This window comes from Zalophus californianus, chromosome 17 (assembly GCF_009762305.2).
Source record: "Zalophus californianus isolate mZalCal1 chromosome 17, mZalCal1.pri.v2, whole genome shotgun sequence".
Classification (NCBI taxonomy): domain Eukaryota; kingdom Metazoa; phylum Chordata; class Mammalia; order Carnivora; family Otariidae; genus Zalophus; species Zalophus californianus.
In genome coordinates, this window is record NC_045611.1 from 28,571,670 (window position 1) to 28,599,551 (window position 27,882).

At 53.9% G+C, this 27,882-nt stretch overlaps 2 protein-coding genes across 2 annotated transcripts in view; both read right to left on the reverse strand.

Moving 5' to 3' along the window:
* The window catches only part of LPCAT2 (lysophosphatidylcholine acyltransferase 2), a 67,669-nt gene extending 66,756 nt beyond the window's left edge, over window positions 1-913 (reverse strand). Inside the window, exon 1 of the mRNA XM_027619867.1 lies at window positions 616-913. Within this exon, the coding sequence (XP_027475668.1) occupies window positions 616-786 (171 nt within the window). The 5' untranslated portion in view covers window positions 787-913. The remainder of the gene's footprint in view (window positions 1-615) is intronic.
* A 2,111-nt stretch (window positions 914-3,024) lies between these two features.
* On the reverse strand, window positions 3,025-27,882 carry MMP2 (matrix metallopeptidase 2). The gene is made up of 13 exons (XM_027619173.2): window positions 27,439-27,882; window positions 24,644-24,870; window positions 23,357-23,505; window positions 22,157-22,285; window positions 21,748-21,921; window positions 18,881-19,054; window positions 17,834-18,007; window positions 15,925-16,080; window positions 14,341-14,476; window positions 10,866-11,002; window positions 9,642-9,801; window positions 5,398-5,507; window positions 3,025-3,932 (listed from the first exon to the last, which is right to left on the reverse strand). The coding sequence occupies exons 1-13, from the start codon at window positions 27,592-27,594 to the stop codon at window positions 3,829-3,831; spliced, it is 1,986 nt and encodes a 661-aa protein (XP_027474974.1). The 5' UTR covers window positions 27,595-27,882; the 3' UTR covers window positions 3,025-3,828.

The following is a 27,882-nucleotide window of genomic DNA, read 5'->3' on the forward strand; positions in this document are numbered from 1 at the left end:
GGCCACCCCTCCACTCTAACTTACTCAACTTGAAGCTCTTGTCACACATCCAGCTCCCTTCTCAGCATGGAATGTTTCCTCTGCTACTGGCCTGCTCAGCTTTGTCTTGTTTAGGACGTGCCTCTCAGATCCGCATGTTCTTCGCATTTTCTCTTCTCACACACCCTCAGACCATCCTCCAAGTGCCCTCAATTCTCAGACCCACATCTCTGCCCCTTCCAGACTCACGGAACCTTCAAAAGCCCTCACCTCGCAGATCGACATCTCTTTCTTCCTCAGTGCCTTTGCTTCTCAGACTGGCGCCCCCCACCTCGGATACCTCCCCAGCATACCCACACTCCCCTCAGACAACAGCCCCCGGCAGATCCTGGTCCCTCTCCTGGATCCACCTCCTCTCTCAGACCCACATCCCTCCCCTGGATCTGCGTCCCCTCTCGGACCCACATCTCTCTCCCCTCTCACCTGGCTGCGCCTCCCCTGTCAGATCCACGTCCCTCCCCTGGATCTGCCTCCTCTCTGGGTCCCACATCTCTCACCTGCATCTGCCTCCACCGTCAGACCCACGCCCCTCCCCTGGTTCCGTCTCCTCCCTCGGGCTCGGGCCCGCGCCCTCACCTGGAGACGCCTCGCGGCGCCCATCCGCGTCTGCTGCACGAAGGGGTTGGGCACAGGCGGCGGGAAGAAGGACGCCTGGCGGGGCACCATGGGTGGCCGCAGCCCGGCTTTCCCCATGCCCGCGCCCGGCACGGTGGCCGCCACCGCCGCCGCCTCCGCACACTGGCTCATGGCCCAGCCGGGCGTCGGACCGGATCCAGAGACGGATGCGGAACTCGGGAGCGAGCGCCCGCGGCGACCTGGGGGCGGCTTCACCAGAGTCCCGGCCGGCGGCGCTGCTGCGGGACCTTCGCGCAGGCGCGAGTCACCTAGGCACCGTCCGGTCTCGCCCCGCCCGTCGGGCTCCGAACGCCCCCCTACCTCCCCGCTCTGGCTCCACCCGCTGAGCCTTAGCCACACCCCTTTAGGTGTCGGCTCTTCCTCTTTGGTCCGCCCCCTGGAGGTGACTTTCTCCTTCAGAGCAGGGCACCCCAATGACAGTTTAGGCAGAGTTCTCTGCTTGCGGGTCACGCCCACCCGGAGTACCAACCTCTTTTACGGGCTTTGTGGCTGACCTTGGCTAAGTCGGTGTCTCCATGAGCCTCAGTTGGCCCCTTCTGTAAAATGGGGCTATGTAGAACTCAGATAAGCAGAACCCCATTCCAGCCACTGCCAGGCTGTTCCACTGAAGTGGGTTAATATATCCAGGGTGGGTTTTGTTTTATGCGTTTGATATCTGGTATATGTTTTGGTTTTGCTTAAACCTGTATGGGGTGGATGTTTGTCAGTTACAGCTGAAAGATTCCTGACAAGGGAGAGATTGGTACCTGGGGTGAAGTCTTCCCCTCAAAACATGGACTGACCCTGCGAGATGGCTGTCCAAAGGAAAACTGAGCTTTCCCAATGCTGTTACTAGAAAAAGGCAGAAACAGCTATTGCCTTCCATACGTGATGAGAAACCTGGCCCCGAAAAAGGAAACGATTGGGGCTGTTGGCTCCACTTCACCCTGAGGAAGTTCAGGGGCCTATCTGGACCCGTATGGGTGGTGGGAGGACTGGGGAAGATAGGCCCTGAGGTCGTTCGGTAAAGCCCTGAGTGCTGAGAAGAGGCTGGAGATGGGGAATGACTTAAAATTACCAGTCACCTGCTCACATCCAGCTGGAGGGCACGGTGAGAATTAATCTGGGCCCTAGCACAGTGGCTGCCTCATACTCAGCTACTGCAGAATCTCAAGATCTTCCAACCCCACCAGACAGATGTGTGGCTTGCAGCTCCTCACTTAACCTCTCTGAGCTTGTAGTCTCATCTAAGAATGGGGAAAGATTAATTTCTACCCCATAGGGTTGTGGTAACAATTTAAAAAAATGTGCAGTGTTCGTAAAAAAAGCAGTCAAGAAATGGTACCTTTCAGGTATTATGTCTTGGAGCAGCTGAATGTTCTCAGTGTAATAGAGCAGGTTAATAATAGTGTATCACAGGCATGATATAAGCCTCGGGGGTCTTCAAGTAGGGACTGGCAGTCCCGTGTGGCTCTTTAGCCAGAAACTTGCACCAAAGTCTATTTCTTTAGGACCCTCAAGGACCTGAGCCATTGGGCAGGCCACAGGGTGGAGAAAAGATGACTCCCGGCCCACTAAGGTCATCTCCAGAGAGTCTGGTCTACTCCTTGTCCCCTTCCCCACCAGCCCCACCATGAAAGGCCTGAAGAAATGTCTTATCAGAACCAGAAGGGACCCCTGAAATAATCCCAGGCCTTAAATTTGTTATCCAGCAGCTCCGGGATTTCTATATAGAAGGGGATCAAAGCTTCACCCTCTTTAGGTTGTTGTAAAGGTTAAACCAAGTGATGGTTGTCAAGTGCCTAGTACCTAGTAAGCACCCTATTAAAGGAGGGGGTGTGTTACTGTGCACTGTTTAGTAGTAGTGTGAGCATTGGCGTTGTTGGGGCACCTGGGTGGCTCAGTCGTTAAGCGTCTGCCTTAGGCTTCAGGTCATGATCCCAGGGTCCTGGGATAGAGTCCCACATCGGGCTCCGGGCTCGGCAGGCAGCCTGCTTCTCCCTCTCCCTCTGCCTCTCCCCCTGCTTGTGTTCCTGCCCTCGCTATCTCTGTCAAATAAATAAATAAAATCTTTAAAAAAAAAGAAAAGAATTGGCATTGTTGTCAGTGAAGAAACAGAGACTCAAAAAGGAAGGGAGCCTTGAATGAGACCCTGCCCGCAAAGTGACAGAACCGCTCCTATTTCAAGGCTCTTTCCACGGGACAGAGGGACTTCAGCTACCCCACTTGGAGGGTCTCTTGCTATTTATTTTGGCAGCTCTGACCTTTATGGCAAATGTCACCTGAGCCCCCGGAGGGAGCAGAGATTTAAACTTTTTAAGTTGTCTTCCTCCGCCTCTCTAGGCTCCGCAAAAACCAGCCTATAAGCACTGCCACTCAATTGGTGTCTTTATTCATACTGATTGACATTTCCCATGGGGAACTGTTGAAGGGCAGGGGGGCGGGGCTGAGCGGGGAGCCATGGCTTGGTTCTCCTCCAGCCAGTGGAGGAAGTGATGGGGTAGGGGCGTACTAAATAGAGTGAACAAGAAGAACCATCCCGTTGTGGGCTGAGATGCACGGGGGAGTGACTTCAGATAACCTGAGTCCTTCTGTCAAGAAATTCGATGTCCAAGTGGAAAAAGAGAAACAGAAAGCAAAGAACAAAGTGCACACAAAGCAAACTGCTAAGGTAGGAGACGTCCTAAGGCAGGAAGCAGTGAGAAGCCCGGTGTGTGGGGTGGCCAGGGGACCATGCCCCTATCCCACTGCCCCATGCCAGGCCGGGCTGTCGGGCCACCAGTGCCCTCTTGAGACAGTCTCTGTCTGTTGGCTCTGAGGGTGCTGTAAGCCACAGAAAGTCGTGGCGGGGGAGAGCCTGAAGTGTGGGAGCACCAGGGCAGCCCAAGGCGGGGCTGCATTGAGAATATCAAAGCATCTCTTTGGGGGTGGCTCTGGAGGGCTGGTGGGATATGGAGGGGGAGCTGAGGGCAGCTGGGAGGGGTACAATCAGCACCGTTCCTTGGGCACAGGGCACAGACACTGTCCAGAACCTTAAATTACCAGGGAGGGGTGAGCACGCCGATTAACTACAGAGCTGAAGGCTGCCAGGCCCATCCGGGTCCTTCCCTGGCACTCAGGGCTCCGTAGGCAGAAGACGATGGAGGGGCAGGGCCTGGGGGAGCCAGGGCCTGCTCAGCAGCCCAGCCAGTCAGATTTGATGCTTCCGAATTTCACACTCTTCAGACTTTGGTTCTCCAACTTCAGGTAGTACGCACCCTTGAAGAAGTAGCTGTGACCTGGCATGAGAAAGAGGGGAGCCTGTCATCACCCCATCCACAGACATAGAAGGTTCTGGGAGCTTTTGAGAGTCACCGGCCATACGGAACAAGCTTTTCGACCAGAGAAGACCCCTTGGAGACCAGAGGAAGGAGAATCGCTAGGGAAGTAAGCTCTCCGAGGCCCTGTGTCTTCATCTTGGAGGTGGGGATAAAGCTAATGACCTCTTAGAGCTTGTGGCGAGGATTAAATCAGATAACGTGAGCTATTATTAATATAAATAACAGCACTCCACTGAGCACGGGCACAAACGAAGCACTTCCCACAGACCAGAGTTGGCAAAACAGGAGGCTTCTGGCCCTGTCAGACCTACAGATGGCTTTGATTTGGCTCACACAAGTGTTTTGTTTTGTTTTGTTCTGGATGCTGAGTAAGTTGCCAACATATCTGGAAATTTCACACGAAAATATACATTTCTCACTTCCTTTTCAAACAGCCGAATACCTAATGGCTCGAGGCCCCCATTCTTGCAACAACCATGGGAAGCAGATGATTATAAATAAGCCAGGTGCATTCTGGTTCACCACAGACCTCACCCCTCCCTCCTGTCTGCCTTGCCTGCCTCACTCACCTGCGCTATTGGCCTGGCAACTATGGGCCTTAAACTGTGTGACTCCTGACATACATGACCTCATTTACTGTCTTGAAAATCCCAGCACATAGTAGGTGCTCCCTAGAGGCTTATTCTTGAAGATAATCCTTAACCGAGCCCCCCTAGATTATACACAGCTCTTTCTTGGACATGTGAGACCTTTCATCACAGGAGGTTAGGGCCATGTGATTCGCACAGGATAGGGGCTCAAAAGAAATCTTTCTGGAACTTAACTGCAACCTCCTCTAAAAAAAGCCAAACTGGACTCCTTTCCAGGTCCCTGCAGATCTCACAGAAACCTCAGGAACATGTTTTGCAAACTCCAAATGCTATCCCTTGCCGATACTGGTTGTATTTTATTCAGCGAGGGATCAGGGGCGAATGGAAGTGCGTGGGAGATCTTTGCCACATCAGCAACAGGGCATGACAAAGTCTGTCCTGTCTCATATGGAGCCATCCTTCTGCTAATGGGAGGCAGTCACAAGGCCTCCTGTGGAACCTGAAAAGGCCTGGACCAAACCCCAGAATGAATCCAGGGCACAGAGCCCATGTTTCTTGTTCCAGCAGGCCTCCTGCCCTCCCCTTCCCTGGCTCCAGGCCCTGCAGCTGTGAGGGGCCTTTCTGGGTCTTACTGCCTGGGGCCGGCTGAGTGAGCGGAGGTCAGGGGTCTGGATGCCTTCCCAGCACCGGGTTGAAGGGGCTGGTTTGTTTTCCCCCCTGAGCGCCGCCTGCCTCCCTGCACAATGAGGGAGTGTGTGCTTCGGAGGAGCTGGGCCCTGGATGGGGGTGGGGAGGCATGTCCTAGAAAGCGGACAGGGGCCTGGGCAGCTCACCACCGCCCTGCAGGTCCACTACGGCATCCAGGTTATCCGGGATGGCGTTCCAGGCATCGGCGATGAGCTTGGGGAAGCCAGGATCCATCTTCTTCTTGACTTCATTGTACCTGCAAGCAAACGGATATGAGGAACCAGTGGGACCTCCCTAAAGACCAGCCCTCCTCCAAACCTGGATGGGAGGGCCCAGCTGCCGGTTCCTAGCTGAGCCTGGGAAACCAGACCTAGCTCTACTGGGAGTCAGCTGGCTGGAGTGGAAGGCCAGGGAGTCAGACTGGGGCCTGGATGCCAACCCCACTACTCGTTAATTACGCGACCTTAACCAGTCCCGTAAAAGCAATCTTGTGATTATTGCTAACGTGTAAAGCAGTATGTTAACCGCTTTCCATATACTTTCTCAGTCAATCCTTGTAACAATCCCAGGACATGGTTACTACCGTAAGACCCATTTTACAGACCAGAGGCTTTGAAAGGGCACCCAGCTTCCAGGTGGCAATCCAACCCGGGCCTGTCTGGCTCCAGGGCTGCAAGTGGCTCTCTGAACCTCCACTTTACCAACTGTAAAATGGGGCTGTATTTAATGTTTTTAATTGACATATAAAGGAAATGAAAGAACATATGCAAAGTGCCTGTCTCTGTATCTGGTACTTCGTAGGTATTTGGGAAACGTTAGTCCCTTTATAAACTCTGATCCCCGCTGCGGTATGAGGAGCACTGGACAAGGAGCCCACAGACAGGATCCAGCCTCAGCGTTCTTTCACTGAGAAGCTTGGACAAACTGCTGCTTCTTTATCCCTCAGGTGGAGGTGACAATCCACATCCCGGAAGATGATCTCACTTGGGACAGCCAGGTTACAACGCACGGTGGTACGGGAACCCAAGCCCTGTTAGTCACGGGGCGGGCCTCCCGCCACCCCGGTCCCTGCTGCAGCTACCAGGGTGAGTAGTTATGCTGGGCTGGGCCTTTTATCCAGCTAAATACCTTGAGTATTAGCTGGCATCTTCTTCTGGGCTAGCAATACCGCCACCTTTTTCATTCCGGGGAGAATTTTTTGAAATGCTGGGGTCACTTTGATTCCTTTGCTTCTCCACTTACACTCAACCTATTTATTGTTCCCTAAATATTTAAATGAGCTCCCCCTCTGTCTGCCTGTGGATATTGCATTAATCAAGATAAAGTCCTGCCCTCGTGGAGCTCAGTTTCTAGACAGACCCGTGTTTGAATGGCGTTCTGGTGACGGCCAGGCTTTCCTCGGCTGTGCCTCAGAGTGGATCCTCACCCCGACGGCCAGCCCGACCACCCCGACCCGAGACCATCCCCCAACAGCTTCCCCTGTAAGTTCCCTTCTACAGGGGGCTTCACTTCCCCCTCCCCCCGTCACCCTGAGAACTGCCAGAAAAGCCTTCCTTGATCCCAGCTGCATCATAAGACTGCTTGCAAAACCTAACATGCTTCCTCGTGAGCTGGCGTCCCAAAGCCAAGTCTGCAGCTCCAAGTCCCAGCACTCCATCCACATCGCCTCCTCTGACACCCCTGCTCAGAGCTATGTGTCCTCTGCTTGTGTCCAGTCTGCCCACAGAGGGCAGGCAGGGCAGGAAGCAATCCCATTTTATAGATGCGGACACCAAGGCTCAGAGAAGTGAACTGATTTGGTTCCAAGTTCTTTTCCTCGAGGAAGAACATGTCATCATGGCAACAGAAAGTGCTAGCTCTGCAGGGGCCTGAAGCTCTTCATTTAGCGCTCTGTCCCCAGGCTCCTACAGTGCTTCCTGCTGGCTGTCTTTTAAAAAGGTTTCTTTTGGGACACCTGGGGGCCTCAGTCGGTTAAGGGTCTGCCTTCGGCTCAGGTCACGATCCCAGGGTCCTGGGATCGAGCCCCGCATCGGGCTCCCTGCTCAGCGGGAAGCCTGCTTCTCCCTCTCGCATTCCCCCTGCTTGTGTTCCCTCTCTCGCTGTGTCTCTCTCTGTCAAATAAATAAATAAAATCTAAGAAAAAAAGAACACAGACACTTGCATCCCAGCTTTTCCACGGGTGTGTATCCTTGAGACACTGCAGCTTCAGTTTCTTCACCTAGAAAACGGGGCTAATAATACCATCTACCTTAAATAAGAAATAAAAGTGAAATGCACATATGTCTATTTCCCTCATTCTATCATAAGCTCCACAAGGAAAAGTGTGACTATTTCTTGACCACTGCCTTCCAGAAGCACCCAGGTAAGTGCCTAGCACTTGGGAGATATTGAATATACATTTATGGGCTTCGTGGAAGCTTCCAGAAGCAGAGGCTGGGTATTCCCCGGCATAAGCTAGGGGAAGCCAAGCTGAAGGCAGATGTTTGTCCTCTGTCATCAGCGGTTCTCTGTCCGCCTCCAGGGGCCTCTGCAGACTCAGCTCCAGTAACAGTGTCTCGAGTTCATCGACCGCCTCTTTTGGGAGGCCCATCTGTCTCTCCTGAGCTTCAGATAAGGCCTTCGGCTCCACTGCTTTTATTTAAGTGTCACTGACCTACAGCAGGGCCTCCTGGACCCCAGCTTCGGAAAGTGGGCCTGTTGTAGAAAGGGACTGGGAAGCAGGTAGCTCTGCCCGAAACCCAGCAAGACACTGCCACGGCCCAAGCACCTGCGTGCATATACACACTCATGTTCACACGTGGCTACATCTGTCCTATGTGTTTCACATCCACAGGGGGCACTGGAGGGAGATTATAGAAGTCCTTCCAACACCATGAGTCGTAGACACTAGTCTTTATGATTTGATTCTGAGATTCACATTTCTGTGTGTCTGTGTCTCTCACTGTCCGCATTCTAAGATTTGGAGATTCAGGGCGCCTACCACACTGAGATGCCATTTGTAGTACGTGCTGGTGCTGAGGAGTGTTCCGGAGCCTGTGGGCGGAGAGTCCGCTCCAAGGTTTCCTGGCTGTGTTCCTTCTTGAGGCTTGCGATATCCATCAGCTTGAGCTGCTAAGTGTCTTAACAATACGTCTGGAATTCCTCCCTGACACAGGCAAACAGCTTCTGAATGCAGGGCAGCTGGGGGTGGGGTGGTGGGGAGAAGGGAAGGGGCAGAAGAGAGAGGCCTGGGAGGGAAGCTGGACTGTTCCAGGGATGGCAGACAAAGGGCCCAGATGCAGTAACAGCCCGAGGAGGAAGGCAGGGACCAGCCCCTGTGCTCCCCATCCCTTCCCACTGACCGAATGACCCTGAGGGTACCGGGGAAGGGCGTGGGGTTAGGGGACAGGAGATGCGGTTATCATCCTGGCTCTGTGGTCAACACACTTGCATTTAAGCAACATACACCAAGTTATTTAATTTCTTTGGGCAGTTTCCTTGTCTGGGGAATGCAAAGAATTATAATCAAACTCTGGAAGTCTGGGCAGTCTTTCCCTGACTGTTCTTGGATATTGGGCTCCCTGACCCATAGCCCTGACCATGGCCTCTTGGAATTGAACCCTTCCCTTTTGATGACCTAGAGCAGGGAACTACCTGCTTCCAAACTGGCCCCCTGCCAGTCTGCGCCCACAGACACTGGGCCTGTGGTAGACACGCCCGAGGGTGCCTGCTGCTTCCCGGGAGGCCTGATTTGGATGCTCCGGTGGGCAGATGGTACACCCATCTCTGTCTTCATCGTATTTTGTCCTCTGTCCCCTGCGCCCCGCGCCTTCACCACCCTTATTTCTGAGGACCCCGCTATCTCCGGTACAGTATAGAACAGTGAAGAATAAATAGCATGTTGTCTGGGAGCCAGAATTCCAAGGTTCAAATCCCAACCTGCCACGACATGGCTGTGTGACTTTAAGCTAGACACTTAACCTCTCTGAACCCCAGTTCCCTCATCTGCAAAATGGGAACAATAGTAACAATACTGATCTCATAAAGCCCTTGAAATAGTGTCTAGCATATAGCATCAGTAGTAGAAGCTGTTAGCTTTATTTTTATTACCCCCTTTTGCAGCTTGTCTCCCCCAGATGGGAGGCTTTGGAGAAGGAAAGGAGGTTCTGACCAGTCCCATACCAGCAACGTGCACAAGGATGTTCATCACTCAGGGACCTTTCAGAGGCCCTGCAGCCCTGGCAGGTTAGAGGTCAGAGAGGGGGCATCCGTGGCCCCAAACCGCCGACCCTGACCCAGGAAACAGGAAACCACAGAGCTTCTTCTCCATGTCCACATGGCTGGCTATGCTGTTCTCCTTTCTACTGCCCCCGCCCCTCCGCCACCGCATCCTCACCGCTAACCCCCTTACCTCCAGAACTTGTCTCCAGCAAAGATGTAGGTCTTCTTGTTCTTGCTCCAGTTAAAGGCAGCATCCACGCGTTGAACATCAGGGGGCAGCCCCAGGCTGGTCAGCGGCTTGGGGTACCCTCGCTCCAGGGTGCTGGCCGAGTAGACCCAATATTCATTCCCTGGGGCGGAAGCAAAGGGCGTTTTGGTGGCTGGTGCTGAAATCCCTCAGCCTGGTCTGTTCCTCCCATCATCTGTCTGTCGGGGACCCCACTGTGGCCATTCTCAACAGGGACACGGGGTCCCGCTCACTTCCAGTTTCGTGCCCAGAATCAGGACTCAGGTATATGGTTTTACCAACTGCTTACAGAAGCTGCCTGGCCAAGGAGATGAGTGGGGGCGGTGGGGTGCCTCCAGCCCTTGCTCATCCACCAAGCCACGTATGCTAAATACGCCTGCCATGAAGACCTCTTCCCTGGCGCCACAGCCCAGGACTACTCTGGGATGGAGGATATGGGGACCCGGCTGGTAGAACATGTACCTGTTATGCGGCCGAGGCTTTGGCCGCCCCAGAAAACCGTCCCTGTGCTCACACCTCAGACCAGGGCAGGCTCCTGTCCGTCCTCCCTCTCCTGCCATAGCCTCCTAGCTTGTGAGCTCCGGGAGGGCAGGGCCTGGATCCCTGGCACACTGTAGGTTCAGATGAAGGCTGGATGCACAGGGTTTCCCAAATGTTGGCCACGTGACCCTACCTTGATCATTTTTACCGCTTGCAGAGACTTTCTGTGCTATCACTTACTTCATATTTTGCTTTCAAGGAATTCATCTTGAACTCCATAGAATTAAATTATTTATTTTTTTGGAAATAAATTTATTTTAAACGTTAAAAATGTCATCCCCTTTTAAAAAGTTCTGGCTAAAATTGTTGTCTGCCAAAGGCTCTAACATTAGAAAAGCGTTAAGAGACACTTTTTAGTGCCGGACATACCGGCACTAAACTGTGATTTTTCCTTCTAGAAGAGGAATTAGAAGGATTGAAAATTAAAAGGTAATGGGATGTTCACTCTGTGGGCTAGTGCTGTTTGATGTTGGGTGTCTGAGCCAATTTCCCAGATGAAGCCCACGCTTTCGGAACTGATGGTTGAAAGAACAGATCCAGAAAGGAGAGGGAGCCCCCACGGGTACACAGGGACCATGGTGCAGAGCCCTGGGGAGCCAAGGGTCAGGCAGAACCCTTCCCACACACCTGCAAAGAACACAGCCTTCTCCTCCTGCGGGGCCTCGTACACAGCATCGATCTTTTCTGGGAGCTCAGGCCAGAATGTGGCTACCAGCAGGGGCCCCATGGGCTTGTCCCGTGGCGTCACTGTCCGCCAAATGAACCTGGGGTGGGGGGCAGGGGACACAGGAAACCACATCTTCGGTCACTCTGCAGCTGTTCCCACATATGCCTCCCCACGCCCACTCAAAAACTTCCCAGCGATGATGCCCTCAGAGGGGGAGGCAAGGTCAAAGGCATACTGGAGAAGGACTGGAGAACGGGCAGAGCCCCCTCTGCAAAATGCCAGGGCTGAGAAGCCACATTTTTGCTCCCTGTCTTGCTCCCTCCTCCAGGAAGCCTTCCCTAATTACCTCTGTCCATACCATATTATTCCTCCTCGGAGTCTTTTAACACTGAGTGCCTTGGAATAGTAGTTTGATTGTGTTTTAAAAATGTCCCTTACTAAATCAGAAGGCCACTGAGGCAGGGGCCGATGGTACTCAAAGTATTTCCTGAATTGGAATGTACGCGTGCACTTTGGCAAGGGTGAGAGCTATTATTATTTATGGAGGACCTACTAAGTGCCAAGCACTTTGTGTGTCGTGTAAAATGCAACCTTCACAATACAACAAGATAATATGCGCTCTTGGTGGTCTACCAGCATCTACGATACATTTATTTCCCTATCATCCTTCCTCACACAACTCCTGTGTTTATGATCCAGGCTTGCCCATAATTGGACCCCATCCCCATTCTGCTTAGCTTAAGCCACTGGTCTCCAAGTTTGATCCCCAGACCAGCAGCATGAGCATCGTCTGGGAACTGGGAAACACAACTTTGCTGGGTCCCACTCGAGACCTATGCACCAGACTCTCTGGGCTTGGGGCCCAGCAATCTGTTTCAACAAGGCTTCCAGATGATCCTAATGCATGCCAACGTTTGAGAACCACTGGTCTAAGCCTATCAAAGCTTAGCATTTCTTGGCAATTGGCATTGATTCAGCAGTTACTGTATGATTTATGTGGGCCCAAGGAGATTGAACAGACTTGTAATTCACAGCTGGGGAACCTCTCACTCTCTCCTGCTGGATGTGGCCAAGGAAGCCTACTGCCCCCATGGCCTCAAGGGACCCGGCCTTGAGGGGAAAACAATGCAGAGGATGGCAGTGGACAAAGACATCACTGAGTCACTGAGCCTCTTTCTGCCCCTGGAGACAACCCCACCTCTGGACTCTATACCACGTGAGAGCGGTTTCTCTCCGCTGTGTAAGTTGGTTTGAGCTGCGGATCCCTGTTACTTGCAGCCAAAACATCCAGCTGCAGGAAGGTATCACCATCCTAACTTGGCAAATGAAACTCAGAGAGATTATGGTATTGCCAGGATTCAAACCCAGATCTGCCTCCAAGGTTTGGGTTTAATTATCTTGCGGTATTACTCTTCTCATCCCCCCAGTGCCTACCACCCATTTTTGCACATGGCTGGTGCTTATTTACTGGTTAACTCAACGAACCCATCAAACGCTCATCAACTTCCTTTTGAAATTACGCTGTGTCAGGCCAGGGATGGCTACAAACCAGGGCCTGGGCTCTGCACCCTTTCCTAGGGCCACATGTCTCAGCTCCGAATGTCAGGGCCTCCTGAGTGGGAAGTGCTCCAGGCTAAGGACAGTGCTGGACAGTAGGGCCTGATGGTACCTGACTTCTCACTGCATTTTGAGTCTCCTCTCTCTCTCTCTGCATTCTGGCCCTCTCCCTGTTGGCCAGAAGACTCTGCAAAAAAGCAGGGCATCTGCCCCCCCCAGCACCTAGCCCGGTGCCTGGACCAGAGGAGGTGCTTCACAAAAGTTCACAGAACATCTTCAAGCCTCATCAGGCTCCCTCCATCCCTCCCCCAAGCCAGGAATTCTCATATCTCTGTGGCTCCGCTCCTGCAGGACCCCCCTGACTCAAATACCTTCCCAACCTGTCAGCTCATCACTGCCCCCTGGGTCTGCTTCTCCTTTAAAGGCCCTGGACACTCGTGGGTGTCCAGGCAAGCATTTTCCAAATGCTTCTGCAATTCCATTCCTCTCATTCAGCTGTGGACTGCTTTCAGCTCTCCCTGCCTCTGTTTCCCAGACTTGACTGCCACTGTTCACACTTCAGTGTGCGTAAGACTCACAGGGGAATCTGCGAAAATGTGGATGCCTAGAGCCCACTCCCAGAGATTTCAGTCAAGAGGGCCGCGGGGTGGGCGCAGAACCCACACTCCTCACATTCACACCCTAGGGGGCCCACGGACCTCTCTTTGAGAATGCTACTCTAGGCATTAGGTGGCCCCTCTGCTCCCAGCACACCATCTCCTGCCCCGAGCTCCTAAAGCAAAGTAGCTGGCACAGTAGGTGCCAAAGAATTGTTTGTTGACAATACTAGCTAGTATGCTCGAATACACTTACCCTGTGTCAGGCTTTATTCTAAGCATCTAGTCTTACAGCATCGAATCCCTACAACAGCCCCATGAAATAGGTTAGAATACCAGTTCCATTTTATAGATGAGCAAATTGAGGTACAAAGGAGACACATAATTAATTAATTTGCCTCTAATCATACAACCAGTAAATATCAGGTCCAGGATTCCAACCCAGGCAATCTGACTCCAGAGGCCATTCCATCAACTACCACACCTTATGGATGGATGGATGGATGGATGATGGACAGATGAGTGATGGATAGACGTATGTCCGTATGTACAGATGGACGATGGACAGACCCTTTAATGCAGTCCTAGATAATGTCTGCCCTCCACTGGGAGGGCTAGGGAAGCTGGGTGAGTCTCAGCACTTGGTTGATTGAGTAGGGGCCTTTATCTCTCGCATGAAGGACACCACCTCTCCCCTGTGGTTACCTGCTCCTCCTACAAAGAACGATTTGGCTATCTGGGGTCAAGGCCATTCCAGGAGAAAGCCTGGGGGAGCCTGGATTATTGTTTCCAATTCTTCTCTCCACCCTTATCTTAGAATCACACATCCATGTGCGTTTGCCATGTGACCTCACAGCACCACCCTCTACGATAGGTGTTGGGCCTGGCCATGTGATTTGCTTCAGTCAATGGAATATTTTCAGACATGATGTGAGTGGAGGCTTTAAATGTGCTCGTGTGGTTTGATTTGGCCTCTTGCGCTTGTCATCCGCCACGAGCAGCTGCTAACCCCAGGAGAAGGAGTGACATGCAGAACATACCCGAACCAAAAACCACAGCCTGAAGCGCAGACACCTAGCAGACCCACAGACTAGGAGAGAGCAAAAGAGATGCCCGTTGCGGTAAGACACTGACATCTGGAGGCTGTCTGATACACAGGACAAACTGTCTCTACAGGCCATTCTGTGAAGCCCCCAGCAGGCTCCCTGACCACGGGCTGGGGGCAGAGGAATAATGGGGAACGGGCAGAGGGCAAGGTCAAGAAGCAAGCTCCCGCACTCACCGGTCCTTGAAGAAGAAGATTTCCCCACGGATCTGAGAGATGCCATCAAAGACAATGTCCTGCTTGCAGATCTCAGGAGTGACGGGCCCCAGAGTTGGGGTGGGGCCGGTGCCCGTGCCAGCATCAGGGGAGGCTCCTGCAGGGGGCAGACGTGACCTCAGACTCTCCCCAGCTCTAGGGGCTCTCCCCACCAGGCTGAGCCCCCAGGGCTGCCCACCCCAGCCTGTGAAGGGTCAGAAGAAATAGCATTCTGGTCTTGGACTGAGTGCAGGGACGACCCAGCGATGACGCTTGGACGTGGGGGGAGGGCAATAAAGAGAAACCAGAATCCCAAGCACCTGGTACTTGACAAATGCTCTTTGCTGACGTCACCTGAACCAGTCCTCACCACATCCCTGGCAGGAGGTGCTGTTATTACTTCCATTTTACAGATGAGGAAACTGAGGCCCACAGAGGTTGAGTGACTTGCCCAACCATTCAAACGCAAAGCTCAGGTTCTTCAGCCCGCAGGAGAGTCAGGGCCATCAGCGGCCACCTCTGCGTCCAGCATCGGGTGTGTGACACTTTCTCAAGGATTCATCCCTTTGCCCCTCATGGCAACCGGCCACAGTTTAGAGATGAGGGAACCGAGCCCAGGGAGGTAAACACCTGCTTCATCTCTTGCTGCTCGTGAGCGGCAAACACACTCGAACCTGGCGCCTCTCCCTTGATTTAGTGTTCTTTCCCAAATCCGTGTGTCCCCAGCCCTGTCACCCACCACCATTTCCACTACTGTGACTTGGTCCAGGACCATTTCATAGTGACTTTTTTTTAAAAGGGCCCACTCTAGCCTCATTGTAAGCGCTAATAAGTAAAGCACCAGTTTCAAGCTCTGGTTGAATTGTGCCCATCACACATTAAAATAAAAGAATCAGGGGCGCCTGGGTGGCTCAGTTGGTTAAGTATCTGTCTTCAGCTCAGGTCATGATCCTAGGGTCCTGGGATCAAGTCCCGCCATCAGACTCCCTGCTCAGTGGAGAACCTGCTTGCCTCTTTCCTTCAGGTTCATGCTCTCTCTTGCTATCTCTGTCTCTCTCTCTCCAAGAAATAAATAAAATCCTAAAAAGAAAAGAATCGGGATAAAACTAGACACTTTCACTCCCCGTATCATCAGGGTCTTTCCATATGCTGGGCAATTCTGCCCTGTGTTTGGCTCATTGTCCTGGATTCTAAACCTAACTTGGTGGATGAAACCTGGTGACCCTGGGCCAGAAGGGTCACCTTCCTTGGGCCTCAGCTGACTCACCTAGAAAATGGGGAGTCAGTTTCTCCCCTGCCGACCTCACGCAGTGGCTCCGGGGAGCCGAGAGGGGCATGAACGCTGGTGTTATTTGTAATGGAAAAGGACCATCCAAAGCAAAGGGACTAATGCTTGTAGGGTTGCTCTGTTATCCCCAGACGAGATCAACGCTCCTGCCTCCTGCCTTTGTCTCCTACAGTCCTGGAGAGATGGGACCTTGCTGGTTCCAAAGCCCTGGGCTTCCATCCCAGACTGCATGACCTCCCCAGACCCCCATCCGGATGCCCCCCTATGCTGAGGGTTACCGTAGAGGTCTTGAATGCCTTTGATGTCATCGTGGGACAGGCGGAAGTTCTTGGTGTAGGTGTAAATGGGAGCCATCAAGGCTCCAGGGTCCTCAGAGTGCTCCAGCCCCATCGCGTGGCCAAACTCATGGGCTGCCACCAGGAACAAGCTGTACCCTGAAGGCCGCAGGAGGGGAGGGGGGGCAGAGAGACCGGGACAGAGGTGAGAGAGCAGTGAGGCTCTGGCCCCAGCGATGGGGACTTTGAGGATAGCACCATGGTGGGGCTAAGAGCCGCGCAGATGGCTCGTACTGATTCTCCCTTCTGAGAATTCAGGGACCGAGAGACTATGCCCATTGCTTTCGAGTAGGGTCAGCCAAAGTCCTTTCCAGGGTGGAATTCATGGGAGCTATAAAGGAGAGCCAGAAGCAGCGACAAATCCTCTACTTCCAGTCCCATTTGTTAAAAATCCTGTTTTCTGGCTCTTTGTGTTTCTCTACAAAGAGTAGGGGCAAAACCTGCACTTCAGGGTCCCCGAAGAGGTTAAGAGGGTAGGTCCACCATTTCTTCCCCAGGAAGCAGTAAAAACCACTCTCCCTCAGAGTGGTTGCCCAGACTCAGCCACAGAGGGCAAACCCCACTGCATACCCTGTTGTAGGATGAATTGCGTCTCCCCAAAAGATAAGTTGAGTTCCTAACCCCAAGCACCTGTGAACGTGACCTTATTTGGATATAGCATCTCTGCAGATAAATTAAGTTAAAATAAGGTCATACCGGGGTGGGGTGGGCCCTTAATCCAACGTGACCTGTATCATTCTAAGAAGAGAAAATACACAGAAGGGCATGTAACAAGAGAGGCAGACACTGGAACAATGCAGACTTCCAAGGGAATGTGGTCCTGCCAATGCCTTGACTTTTAGACTTGTAGCCTCTGAAATGCACGAGAATAAATTTCTGTTGTTTTAAGACACCCAGTTTGCGGCACTTGGTTATGACAGCCCTGGGAAACTAATACACACCACCAGTATACCACACCAGCTCTGGAGTCTCAAGCCACTCCAGCAGAGGGAGAATCCCACTTTGAAGTAGACGCTGGGGCAGAGCAGGTAGCATCAGGCTATGTCCTAGCATGGTGTTTGGCGGGGGTTAAGAAAACCTCTTTTGGCCAGCCTCTTTCAGTTAGCATGATCCAAAGTCCACCTCATCGTGAGTAAAAAAGAAGAAAAGTCACAGAAAAAGAGGCTGATCTAATTCTGGCAAGCCCTGGACCATCCTCTTACCTGGCCATCGGGGCCCTCAGGGAGCTTTGAGCCCAATGCCATGGGGCCCTGCAGACTAGAGTGGGCACAGTGCCCCCACGAAGCCTGCTCACTGCACTGACCACGCGGTAAGGTCGTGGCCTATCTCCTGGTCACTCTCTTCCCCAACCTGTGCGCCCTGGAGGGCAGAGAGCCGTCTCAGGTGGCCCAGTCCTCAGCACTCAGCACTGTCACAGACCCCCTCATTCACAACTTGGCAAAGGATGGTGTCGAAGGGGCAGGGAGGGCTCTAGGGGCTCTCTCGTGATGCGTGGAGGGTGGCGTGGGAGGACGAGGCTACCTCTGTTCTCCTCCTTTCTCCTGCCCGCCCAGCTTCTTAAAGGCAGCTCTCCATTGGAATGGGAATGCCTCATAGGGGCATCATTCTCTGATATAGGGTACCCTGTGCCCAGCACTGAATGTTTGGGGTAGTAAGAACCCCAGCTGGAGGGGTGGTCAAGGTCAGGAGGGGAAGCGCAGCTTCCCGTGGATGGGCAGGACCTCCGCCAACACAGTGTCTCTACCAACATGGGGCTGTCGGGGGAGTGGTGTCTATACCGGGAGTGTGTGGGAGGGCCCAGGAATGTTTCCGGTGCAGGCGCGGGGCGGCGTCTGGTGTCAGAGCCGTGTACCTTGGTCGGGGCAGAAGCCCCATTTGCGGTCGTCGTCATAGTTGGCTGTGGTCGCGCACCACATCTTCCCATCGCTGCGGCCCGCGCTGGTACAGCTCTCATGCTTGTTGCCCAAGAAGGTGAAGGGGAAGACACAGGGGGCCCCTTCCGAGTTCCCACCAACAGTGGACATGGCTGTGGAGTGAGGGACATGGGTCACGGAGCAGTAAGGTATCTGAGGCCACTGCCAGGGAACGACACGATGCGGAACGTTAACGAACCACGCTCACTGAGCACTCGCTCAGCCCTGGGCCCTGGAGCAAGCGCTTTATACACGTCTCTACAATCCTGTGCAGTAGGGACCATGGGATGGGAAACGGGAGCTTGGAGAAATTAAGAAACTAGCCTGAGCAGCTACTGCTAGAAGTGTCAGGGCTATGATTCAAACCCACGCAGATTCCAGAGCTTTACTCAGCCTCCCATGGATGGGGCCAGAGGGACCAGAGGTAGAGGGGGCTGGGCAGAGCTAACGGTGCCCACATACTTCCTTAGACCGTGAACGTCCTCATGCTGGGTCCTGTGGAGGACCCACCTGGGTCTCCTGCAGAAAGCAGGTGCTTGGTAAAGAGCTGCTGGAGGAAGTAGAAGGAAGCAAGGAAGGGAGGGAGGAAGAAAGGAAGCCGGGAATCCTTACTGCAAAACAGAAACCACAGGCTAGAGATACAGAGAGCAAAGAAAGGCAGGGAAGAGAGACTTCAAGATGAGACGGAGAGAGAGAGAGGGAAATGATTACCAGGGAAGCCGAGGGAATGTGGACCATTCAGGCAGGGTCCTGAGCCGGCCAGACATTAGGCATCCCCAATTTGGCTCAACGGGCTATTGGTGTCCATGCACCATCTGTCCCGATGTGGGTGCCCATGCTGTCCCAGCCGCTCAGCACTCTGGCCGGCAGCCCGGTCCTGGGGAAAGGAGGAGGCGGGGGTGGGGTGGGGAGGGGTCTCTGGGAGGTTTTCTCTCACAGGGCGGGCTGCTGGCCCTGGGGAGGCAGGGGGAGGCGGTGACACCCACCAGTCTCGGGGCAGAAGCCATACTTCTTGTCGCGGTCATAGTCCTCGGTGGTGCCGCACCAGCGGTAGCCGTCTGTGCGGCCCTCGGTGGTGCAGCTGTCATAGGAGGTGCCCTGGAATCGGAACGGGAACTTGCAGGGCTGTCCGTCAGCGTTGCCACCCATGGTGAACAGGGCTGGGAGGGCGGGGGAGAGAGGGGAGGGGTGCGAGTATGAGAGGCCACCCGCCTGCTTGGCTGAGGATCGGCTGGGCACTTGCGTGGGGCACAGCGCTGGCGGCCAGGTCACACCAGTGAGGTTGTAATGTCATGAAAATATTCAAAACCTGTCTCTAGTGGTTGATGAATTGATGTTTCTCTGGGCTCCTGGAGAGCATTCCTGCCTCCTTGGCCAGCTCGATCCCTCCCCCTGGGACCTTAGGGACGCCTCCCTCAATCCACCCGAACGCCCTCCTCCCAACAATGAAATGGTTACCACCTGGCACACAGCACGGGGTTCTCCAGAGCCCGGCCCACACCCCAAGGTAACTGTCCACACTGCCTGGCCATGCAGACTGGGGTTGGCAGGACCACAAGGGTCTTTCCACTGGAGAGATAGGAAAACAGTTCTCAGAAGGCTGATTCTGGAACTGCTCCTGGTCATCTCTTTCTTGCTCACAGTCTTTGCCACGCACGCTCGCGCGCGCGCGCGCACACACACACACACACACACACACACACACACACACACACACACACAGGAAACTTCACCTCCCTTTCAACCCCAGGGGCTTTCCTGGATGGCCCGCCGTGGTCCCTGCAGGAGAGAGGAGGAGAAGAGGGGGAGAACGGAAGGGAGGCGGTGTCTTCAGAAACCTTTTAACACACGCTCTGAGCTCCCTCTCTGACCTCCCCAAGACAGAGGCTGTGACTGGACAATTGGGGGAGAGTAGGGTTCAGAGTCAGGGCTTGTGTGTCTTGGGTTCTCCGCCCGCTCCCCCATGCCTTCATCCACCCCGAAACTACAAAATGGTGTGTCTCTGGAATTGCCAACTAGCAAAACCACAAGTGCGTAACAAGGACCATCTGTGCGCAAAGGCGCCAGAGGTGACCTCATCAGCCCCCGTTAACTCCACCATGACCAAAATGAGGGCCAAGGATCACAGGACCAGGGCCCCATATCCTCCTACTACCCTCTCCCCAACCAAGAGACCTTCCCCCCGCAGTGGCAGAAACAATGAGCCGAAACTGAAGCCAGATGCCTTGGTGGCCTCAGAGAAGGAAAGGCAAAGCGGTAACCTCCACAGAGGCAAGCCTCTGCCTCTGGCCTCCCAACAGCTGCATGTCTACCACCCAGGAAGCCCCCATCTCCTTTCAGATCCTGCCCCCAACAAGGATAAAGAGAAGCGGACACTGACTCAGCATCAGGAGGGGCTGAGTAACCAGGACATCTATCCCAAGACCCAAACACGGGCGTGTTGTACGTACTTGCATCTGGCTAAAGACCAAGTAAATGGCTAATGGCCAACGCAGGGAAAAACCAAACTTATGAATTACAGCTGTTTCCACTTCTACGATCAAGGCATTCTGTTCTAATCACAGGGACTGACACATGGCAGGGTTAACTCTGCTTGAATCCCTGCTGGGAAAGCAAGATACATAAAATACTTTTGTTTAAAATTTTCTGACTTATTAATGGTCAATGGCTTGAACTCTTACTTAATACGAAGTACTGTGCAAGCTTTGGTATTAAAAGCGTAAACAGGAACACGATTAACTAGCTCTTTGTTCCTTTCCTTCTGTTAAGATGGCCGGTGCTCAGTGCTCAGTTGCAACAGGGTCAGAGAGATGGACAAATGTGTAAAATTACAGCCAAAAGAGGCATCTATAGATCAAAGAGTCTTTACGGGATGGAGAAGAAACAAGCATTTACAAAATTCATTTTTGGATTTTCTCTGATTTCCCCCTAGTTTTCTGGGCTTTTGACCTCTAGGAACATCCAATCTAACAATGTGACCAGTATGAACATGTACACGTTATCTTTTTATGATTTCTGCTTGAGGTGTGTCTCATTGTGAAGGATATATTAAAAAAGGATTGAGTGTGTATGTCAGTACCCTTACCCCTTTAAAAAACTTCTTCCTCTATATGGTTTCAAAATATCTGAAAATGTTATGTCCCAAGCATTGGCAAAAACACGTACAAAAATACTGAGTCAGGCCTAATGCCTTTGCCAAGACACAGAGATGCAGACACAAGCAAAAAGACCCAGAGAGGCAGATATGGAACAGCCCCCACACCCAGATGTGTGCTTGTCACACACACACACATACACACATGCACGCGCACACACGCACACACTGGAAGAATCAGCGTCAGAACCAGGAACAATGGCTGACATTCCCAGGGCCGTTGTCCCCAAGCCGGATTGGGTACCAGCCTCGGTGTCTGAGTCTTGCCTCCCAATCCTGCTGTGGGGCTTCCAATCCATCCCCCCACCTCTCCTCATGTCCTTGAGGCTCCCATCCTCGCCTGGGGGTAGAGAGTGGTTCTAGGGAGAACCACCGGGCGTTTTAGCAGTTCTAAGTTCATTCTAGTGCACACTAGAAAAAAAATAATTTACACATCAAACCTGTGATTTCACAAATATTGCTAATGGCAAAACCAACCAACCAACCAACCGATTTAATGAAAGTATCATGTAAATAACTGTGAGGGCGAGAAGGATGCAGCCATGACCGCGGCTCACTCGAGGATGGTGTGGGGGGAGGGGATGCTGGCTGAACGGCAGGGTCAGGCCTGCTGAGGAGTGGGGAGGGCGGGGGAGAGCGGGGGACCGCCTGGGGAGGTGGAGGCTGAGGAGGAAAGCCTGGAGCCGGGCGGCTGCTCACCTTCGTGGGGGCAGAAGCCGTACTTGCCATCCTTTTCGAAGTTGTAGGTGGTGGAGCACCAGAGGAAGCCGTCGGAGCGGCCGGTATCCGTGCAGCTGGTGTACTCCCGGCCGTTGAACAGAAAGGGGAATTTGCAGTACTCCCCGTCGGCGTTCCCGTACTTCACGCGGACCACTAGGGCAACACAGGGTGGATAGTCAGCCTCTCTAGGTGCTTCTTTGGAGACCAGGATTCTGACTCAGCCGGGTTATGTGACCTCCCTCCGGCTGCCGGCTCTCTGCTCCCATCAGAGCAGATGGAGGGGCCCGAGGCGGCCAGGGAAGCCATGGTCCTTGCGGCCAAGGGACAGCGAGGCATGCAGAGGACCAGAGAGGAGAGCCGGCCATGACCCGGATGTTCACTCTCTTACCTTGCCCTTCTCCCAGGGTCCACAGCTCATCGTCGTCAAAGTGCGAGTCTCCCCCAACGCCAGGGCCCGGGGCAAAGGCATGAGCCAGGAGCCCGTCCTTGCCATCGAAAGGGTATCCGTCTCCATGCTCTGCAACACACAGGGTCTCGGCTTCCAGCTGTCCCAGCTGGGCTCCGAAACCCAGCCACACCCCCCTCCCTGGGCCCCTGGCTGCCCTGACATCCGTCCCCTTCCCTGTCCTGGTGCAGTCATCCAGCCCTGGGAACACAGCATCTCGGTAGAGTTCCTGACTTGACTGTTACCATCCTACGGTCTACACTCCCCCCTCCAGTCTATACGGCCCCCAGTATCTCTACCGCTGACCTTCACTGTCTACACCAGTGCCGGTGACATCATACCTACCCACAGACTAACGTGCCACCCCCGTGTCCTCACCACTCTGTCACTGTTCTTCGTCTATACCGTCGTCTGTATCGCCTACCCCACATCCACACTGCCGTTTTAGCCCCATCCCTTACCCTCAAGTCATACCATCGCCAATATCCACATTAACCCTCATGTCTACTTCGCCACCCAGTGCACACCACCGAGTGTCAACACCTTTGCCCGTGCCACTTACCCACATCACAATAGCACTCACAATGTCCACACCACCCACCTTCACGTCTACACTGCCGCCAGTGTTCACAAGACCAACCCACATGGCGTCCTTGATCCCGGTGCTAGTCCACTTCCTCTGGAGTCTACACTGCTCCACTGTCTTCTGACCCTCTCTCACATCTAGAATTCCTCGGTGTCCGCCACCAAAAGAACTTTCTGTGATGATGGGGATAGTCTTTGTGCCATTCAATTCAAGAGACACTAATCTCACATGGCCACTGAGCAGCTGAAATGTCGCTAGTGTGATGGAGAAACTGAAATTTCAGTTTAATTTAATTTTAACTAATTTAAACGTGAATGGACCTATGTACCTAGTGGCTACCACATTGGGCGGTGCACACAGACCACCTGCTTTCGGGATTACACCGCCTCCAGGGTATGCCCACTGTCACCTTACCTGCCCCCACATCAATGTGGCTGCCCAGGGTCTACATCTTCTACTTCCCTGTCTAAGCTCTGCTCAAGACCCCGGGCCCCTCTAATGGCCAGACCGCCCCCTTGTCTTTGCACCGGCTCTCTGCTGACCCCTCTTCTGCCTACCCCAGCGGCCAAAGTTGATCATGATGTCAGCCTCTCCATCGCGGATACGAGAAAACCGTAGCGGAGTTACATCACTCCAGACTTGGAAGGCACGAGCAAAGGCATCATCCACCGTCTCGGGATCCAGATCCGGTGTGTAGCCAATAATCCTGCCGTGGGGGGAAATGCATGTGAGGGTGTCTGTGTGCACAAGGGAAAGGGAGTATGCATACGCACACGAGCATGCACGTACATGCCCAGGTGTGTGTGCAGCTGTGTGACCATGCGTGGATGTGTGTGAATGTGTGTGCAGGTGTGTAGTTTGCGAGTGTGCCTGAGCACGTAAGGAGCGCGCGGGTTTCTGTGTGCATGTATGACTGTGTATGCACGGGCAGGTATGTGTGTGTGTGTGTGTGTGTGTGTGTGTGTGTGTGTGTGTGTGGAGCAAAGCTTACTGGGAGAACAGCCCACCCAGAATGCCTTGAGCTTCCGTGGAGTCCTAGACCAGCCCACATCTCCATGCCCTGGCTCAAGTCTCCTTTCTCACCTCTGGCTGGTGGGCGGGGAGGCATGAATAGTGAGTGCATTAAGGGCTACGGGGCAAAGATCTCACCCTTGGAATCTAGCATGAGCCAGGCAGAGGAGAGCTCTCAGCCCAATTAACAACCAATGATAACAACTCTCTGATAGAATATAAAACTCAATTAGCAGCCAATCATCAAATCCCTCCACCAGCCTTAAAACTCAATTAGCAGCCAATCATCAAATCCCTCCACCAGCCTTAAAACTCAATTAGCAGCCAATCATCAAATCCCTCCACCAGCCTTAAAACTCAATTAGCAGCCAATCATCAAATCCCTCCACCAGCCTTAAAACTCAATTAGCAGCCAATCATCAAATCCCTCCACCCACCCCAATGAGCCCATCTAAGAACAACAGTGACTCGCATTCCTTACGCTCTCACTGTGTGCTGGACGCTGACACATATAGTGACCCATCATATACATGACCAAGCTTAGTTCCCAACGAACCTTCGAGGAAGGTCATGTTTTAGCCCCATTCTGTAGACTGGAAAGCCAAGGCTGAACGCATGCAACCTAACTAGCCCAATGCCCCAAGGCTAGGAAATGTGAGATTCAAGCTCCAGTCTGACTCCAGTTCCTAAGAAAACTTCATAGGCAAACTCCTTGAGCTGCCAGGCCCTCACCAGATACTCCCTGGGTCCCGGAGAAGGGAGAAGGCAAGGCCCAAGGAGACCCAGTGTCCCATAGCCCCAGGGCCCTGCCTCCAGCCGCCCTGGCTTGGCACCTGTATGTGATCTGGTTCTTGTCCCACTTGGGCTTGCGGGGAAAGAAGTTGTAGTTAGCCACGTCGGGGTTGCCGCAGCGTGGCTTCCGCATGGTCTCGATGGTGCTCTGGTCGAGTTCCCCCGTCTGGGGCAGCCCGAAGAACTTCTGCATCTTCTTCAGTGTGTCCTTCAGCACAAACAGGTTGCAACTCTCCTTGGGGCAGCCGTAGAAGGTGTTCAGATATTGCTGGAAGAAATGAAACACCCCGAGGCCAGCAGCCATGTGAGGATGGCATCCTGCTGACCCAAGGAGTCAGGGGCCCAACGGTCCCAGGTAGCATCCCGGGTTCCCAAACCAGCTCTGTTGCCCACTAGCTGAGTGACATAAAAGCTGTAACGCGTGGCTTGGGGCACGCATTGGGTGCTTACTATATGCCCCATATAGCAATTCTAGAATGCAGTTACTCTTATTCTCTCCCTCATACAGAGAAATAAATTAAAGCCCAGAGAGGTTAAGAAACTTGCCTACAATCCCACAGCTCACAAACGGCTGAGGTGGATTTGGACCCAAGCCATCTGGCTCCAGAGCCCGTGCTCGGAACTATTAACTCTCTGCCACTCTTCTTTACCTCCGCCGACTTAATTCACCCGACTGCTGATGACAGCAGGATTGGTTTTCTCACTTTCCTTATAAAGAGATTCAAGGCTTATGTGCCTGGACTCCAGCGGCAGACAGACCTGGGTTCCAATCCCGGAGCTGTCATTTCTAAAAAGAAAATCGTTCTGTCCTCCGTGCTCACTGAGGCCTAAACAAAACAGATCTCTAGGGAGTTTCAGGGACCAACTGGCTCATTTATCTGTTCAACAAATATTTTTTTGACTCCTACCGTGTGCCAAGCCCTGTGCCACTATTGGGGAGAAACTGGTGAACACGGCAAATGTTTCTAGTCTCCAGGGTTCAAATCCCAGTGCAGGGAGGCAGATGGACCACAGTCCGTGGAAAACTGGATGTGTGATTTGTGCTTTGTTGGAATGGTGAGAAGAACCTGGAGACCTTATTACAGGGGCCCTAACCCTGTTTGGGGTTAGGGGGTAGTTAGAGAAGGGGAATAGAGGATACAATAATAGTGACAATGAGAGTAATAACAAAGGTTATGTCTTGTTGAGTGTTTACCATGCCCCAGGTAGCCTTCAAGGTGTCCAGGATTACCTCCCTCTTAACCCCGAGCCCCCACTATCATGCTGTTTGCAGAAGCAGCTGAGATTGAGAAGTGAAGTCATTTCCCCAAGGAGGCCAGTTGCTCATGACTCCCTGATGTGAAGCCAGGCAATCTAAGTCCAGAGGCATCTCCTCAAGCCTCCCCCGGCATGGCCTCTGGGCAACACCGACTCTGTAGGAGGCGTGGGGACCCACGAAGCTTTGTCAGGTCTCCAAAGGTCGCCCTCAACCAACAGCCACCTCATCAGGCAGGCCAGCTCCAGACCCCTGAAATGAACAGCCCCCTAAAAATGTGAGGTCTCCCCACCCGTTTACCCAGCAGGGACAGAGGTCTATATGCAGGGAAAAGGAGCGGTGGCGTCACGTCCTGAGAAGGGGTTCCTAGGGTAACCAGAGGGTACAAAAGTCCTGTCCTGGGCCGGTTGGGGACCAGGATGAAGGAGAATAGGAGATTTCTGGGGTGGCTGAAGGAGTAAGGAAGCAGATGTCTTGCAGGCTGGAAGGCACATCTGGAGGGGTCCCCACCCCCGAGGCGCTCGCAGGGTGAGAGGAAGTGCCCCTCTGATGCCCCCAGCCCCCTCGTGTAACACTGCGGTCGGTAAGGGGGGGAGCTCCTCCAGCCAGCGGAGCGCGCTGGCAAAACAACCTCTGAACCACAGCCCCGCCAGGAGGGAGGGCTGGCTGGCGGCGCGCCCCGGGGCTCCGTCCACCCCCGCCCCACGCGCCAGGGCCCCCGTGCGCCTGCCCCTCCCTGCGCCTGGCCGGCCAGTTCTCTCCTCCCGTTCTCCAACCCTTCTGGAGAAGTTCGAGGAAACTTTCCGAAGTGCAACCCTTGACCCTCCTGGCCAACTGGTCCACTGAGCCAGCTGAAAAAGATGCGCTCTCTGCTTCCCTCCTGCCCTCCACAACTTGCCAAATGATCCCCTCCACAACTTGCCAAACGATCCCCTCCCAGGGCCTCTCTCCAGATGTATGCCAAAGGTTCCTTGACTTTGGCCAAGCTCTGCTTTGCCCTGAGTTCCTAGCCACACGTGTGCAAAAGTTAGCCCAAACTGTGTGCCAAAGGCCCCTTTTCCCAAAGTCTCACAGGGGTTCAAAAGATCCTCCATTTTCAAAAGAGACCCCTTTCAGGCCTTTGGCCAAAGGCCTACAAAGACGCTTGCCAAGCGCCGGTTAGCCAATCCCCCAGATGTGTCCAAAAGTTGTTTACAAAGCGGCCCCCTTGCCAGATCCCCTGGATACTTGACAATGCGGCCGTTGTTTACAAAAGAGGTCCCTTCCAGCTGTTTGCCAAAGCATCCCCTGCCCTACCACCACCGGCTTCTCGCCCACCCCGCGGGTCCAAAAGTTGCCAGGTTGTTTATCAAAAGCCTTCTCCCATTACTAAGACTGCCTTAGGGTTGCAAAAGACATCCCTCCCTCAGCTAACCAAAGACCCCCCCACCCCCCCGCCCCACCAAGCCGTTTCCTGAAGCTCCTCCCCAGGCCGCGTGCCCACCTCGGGGGTGGCCTCGGGGGTGGCTGTTCGGGAGACCCCCCCCCCATCCTCGGAAGTTTCTCTGAACTTGACTGCCGGAGGCGGGCGCTGCAACTCACCACAGCCAGCTCTTTGTCCGTTTTGGGGGCGACATCTCCAGGGAACTTGATGATGGGCGACGGCGCGGCGGCGGCGCGGCCCAACAGGCAGCCCAGGACGCAGAGCGCCCGCAGCGGGCCGGCGAGCGCGCCCCGGGCCCCTCGCGCTTCGGTCATTGCGCTCCCGGGCCCCGCGCCTCGCCCGGGGGATCGCTGGCTCGGTGCGTGTGGCCGCGGCGCCGTCTGGCTGGCGCCTGCTCCGCCGCGCGGCGCTGCGCTCCGAGGGGGCCGCTCGACTCGGTGGCCTGGGCTTGGCCCGGCTCAGCGGCGCATGGTCCGGCCCCCGCGCCCCAGCCCGCGCCGCCGCCGCGCGTTCCCGCCGGTCCTGGCAGCCCCTTTGTATGCTTCAGGCCCCAGATGCGCAGCCTCCAGACACCGCGGGAGGAAGTCTGAGTGCAGCGGAAA

What these genes read in the sequence shown, in the direction of transcription:
- MMP2 (XM_027619173.2), bottom strand. Translation starts at nt 27,594, where the DNA reads ATGACCGAAGCGCGAGGGGCCCGGGGCGCGCTCGCCGGCCCGCTGCGG. An exon ending in AGGCATTCAAGACCTCTACG is followed by an intron (nt 14,477 to 15,924) that starts GTAACCCTCAGC and finishes TGCCCCCTGCAG; the next exon opens with GAGCCTCCCCTGATGCTGGC. An exon ending in GAAGGCTGTGTTCTTTGCAG is followed by an intron (nt 9,802 to 10,865) that starts GTGTGTGGGAAG and finishes CTTCCGCCCCAG; the next exon opens with GGAATGAATATTGGGTCTAC.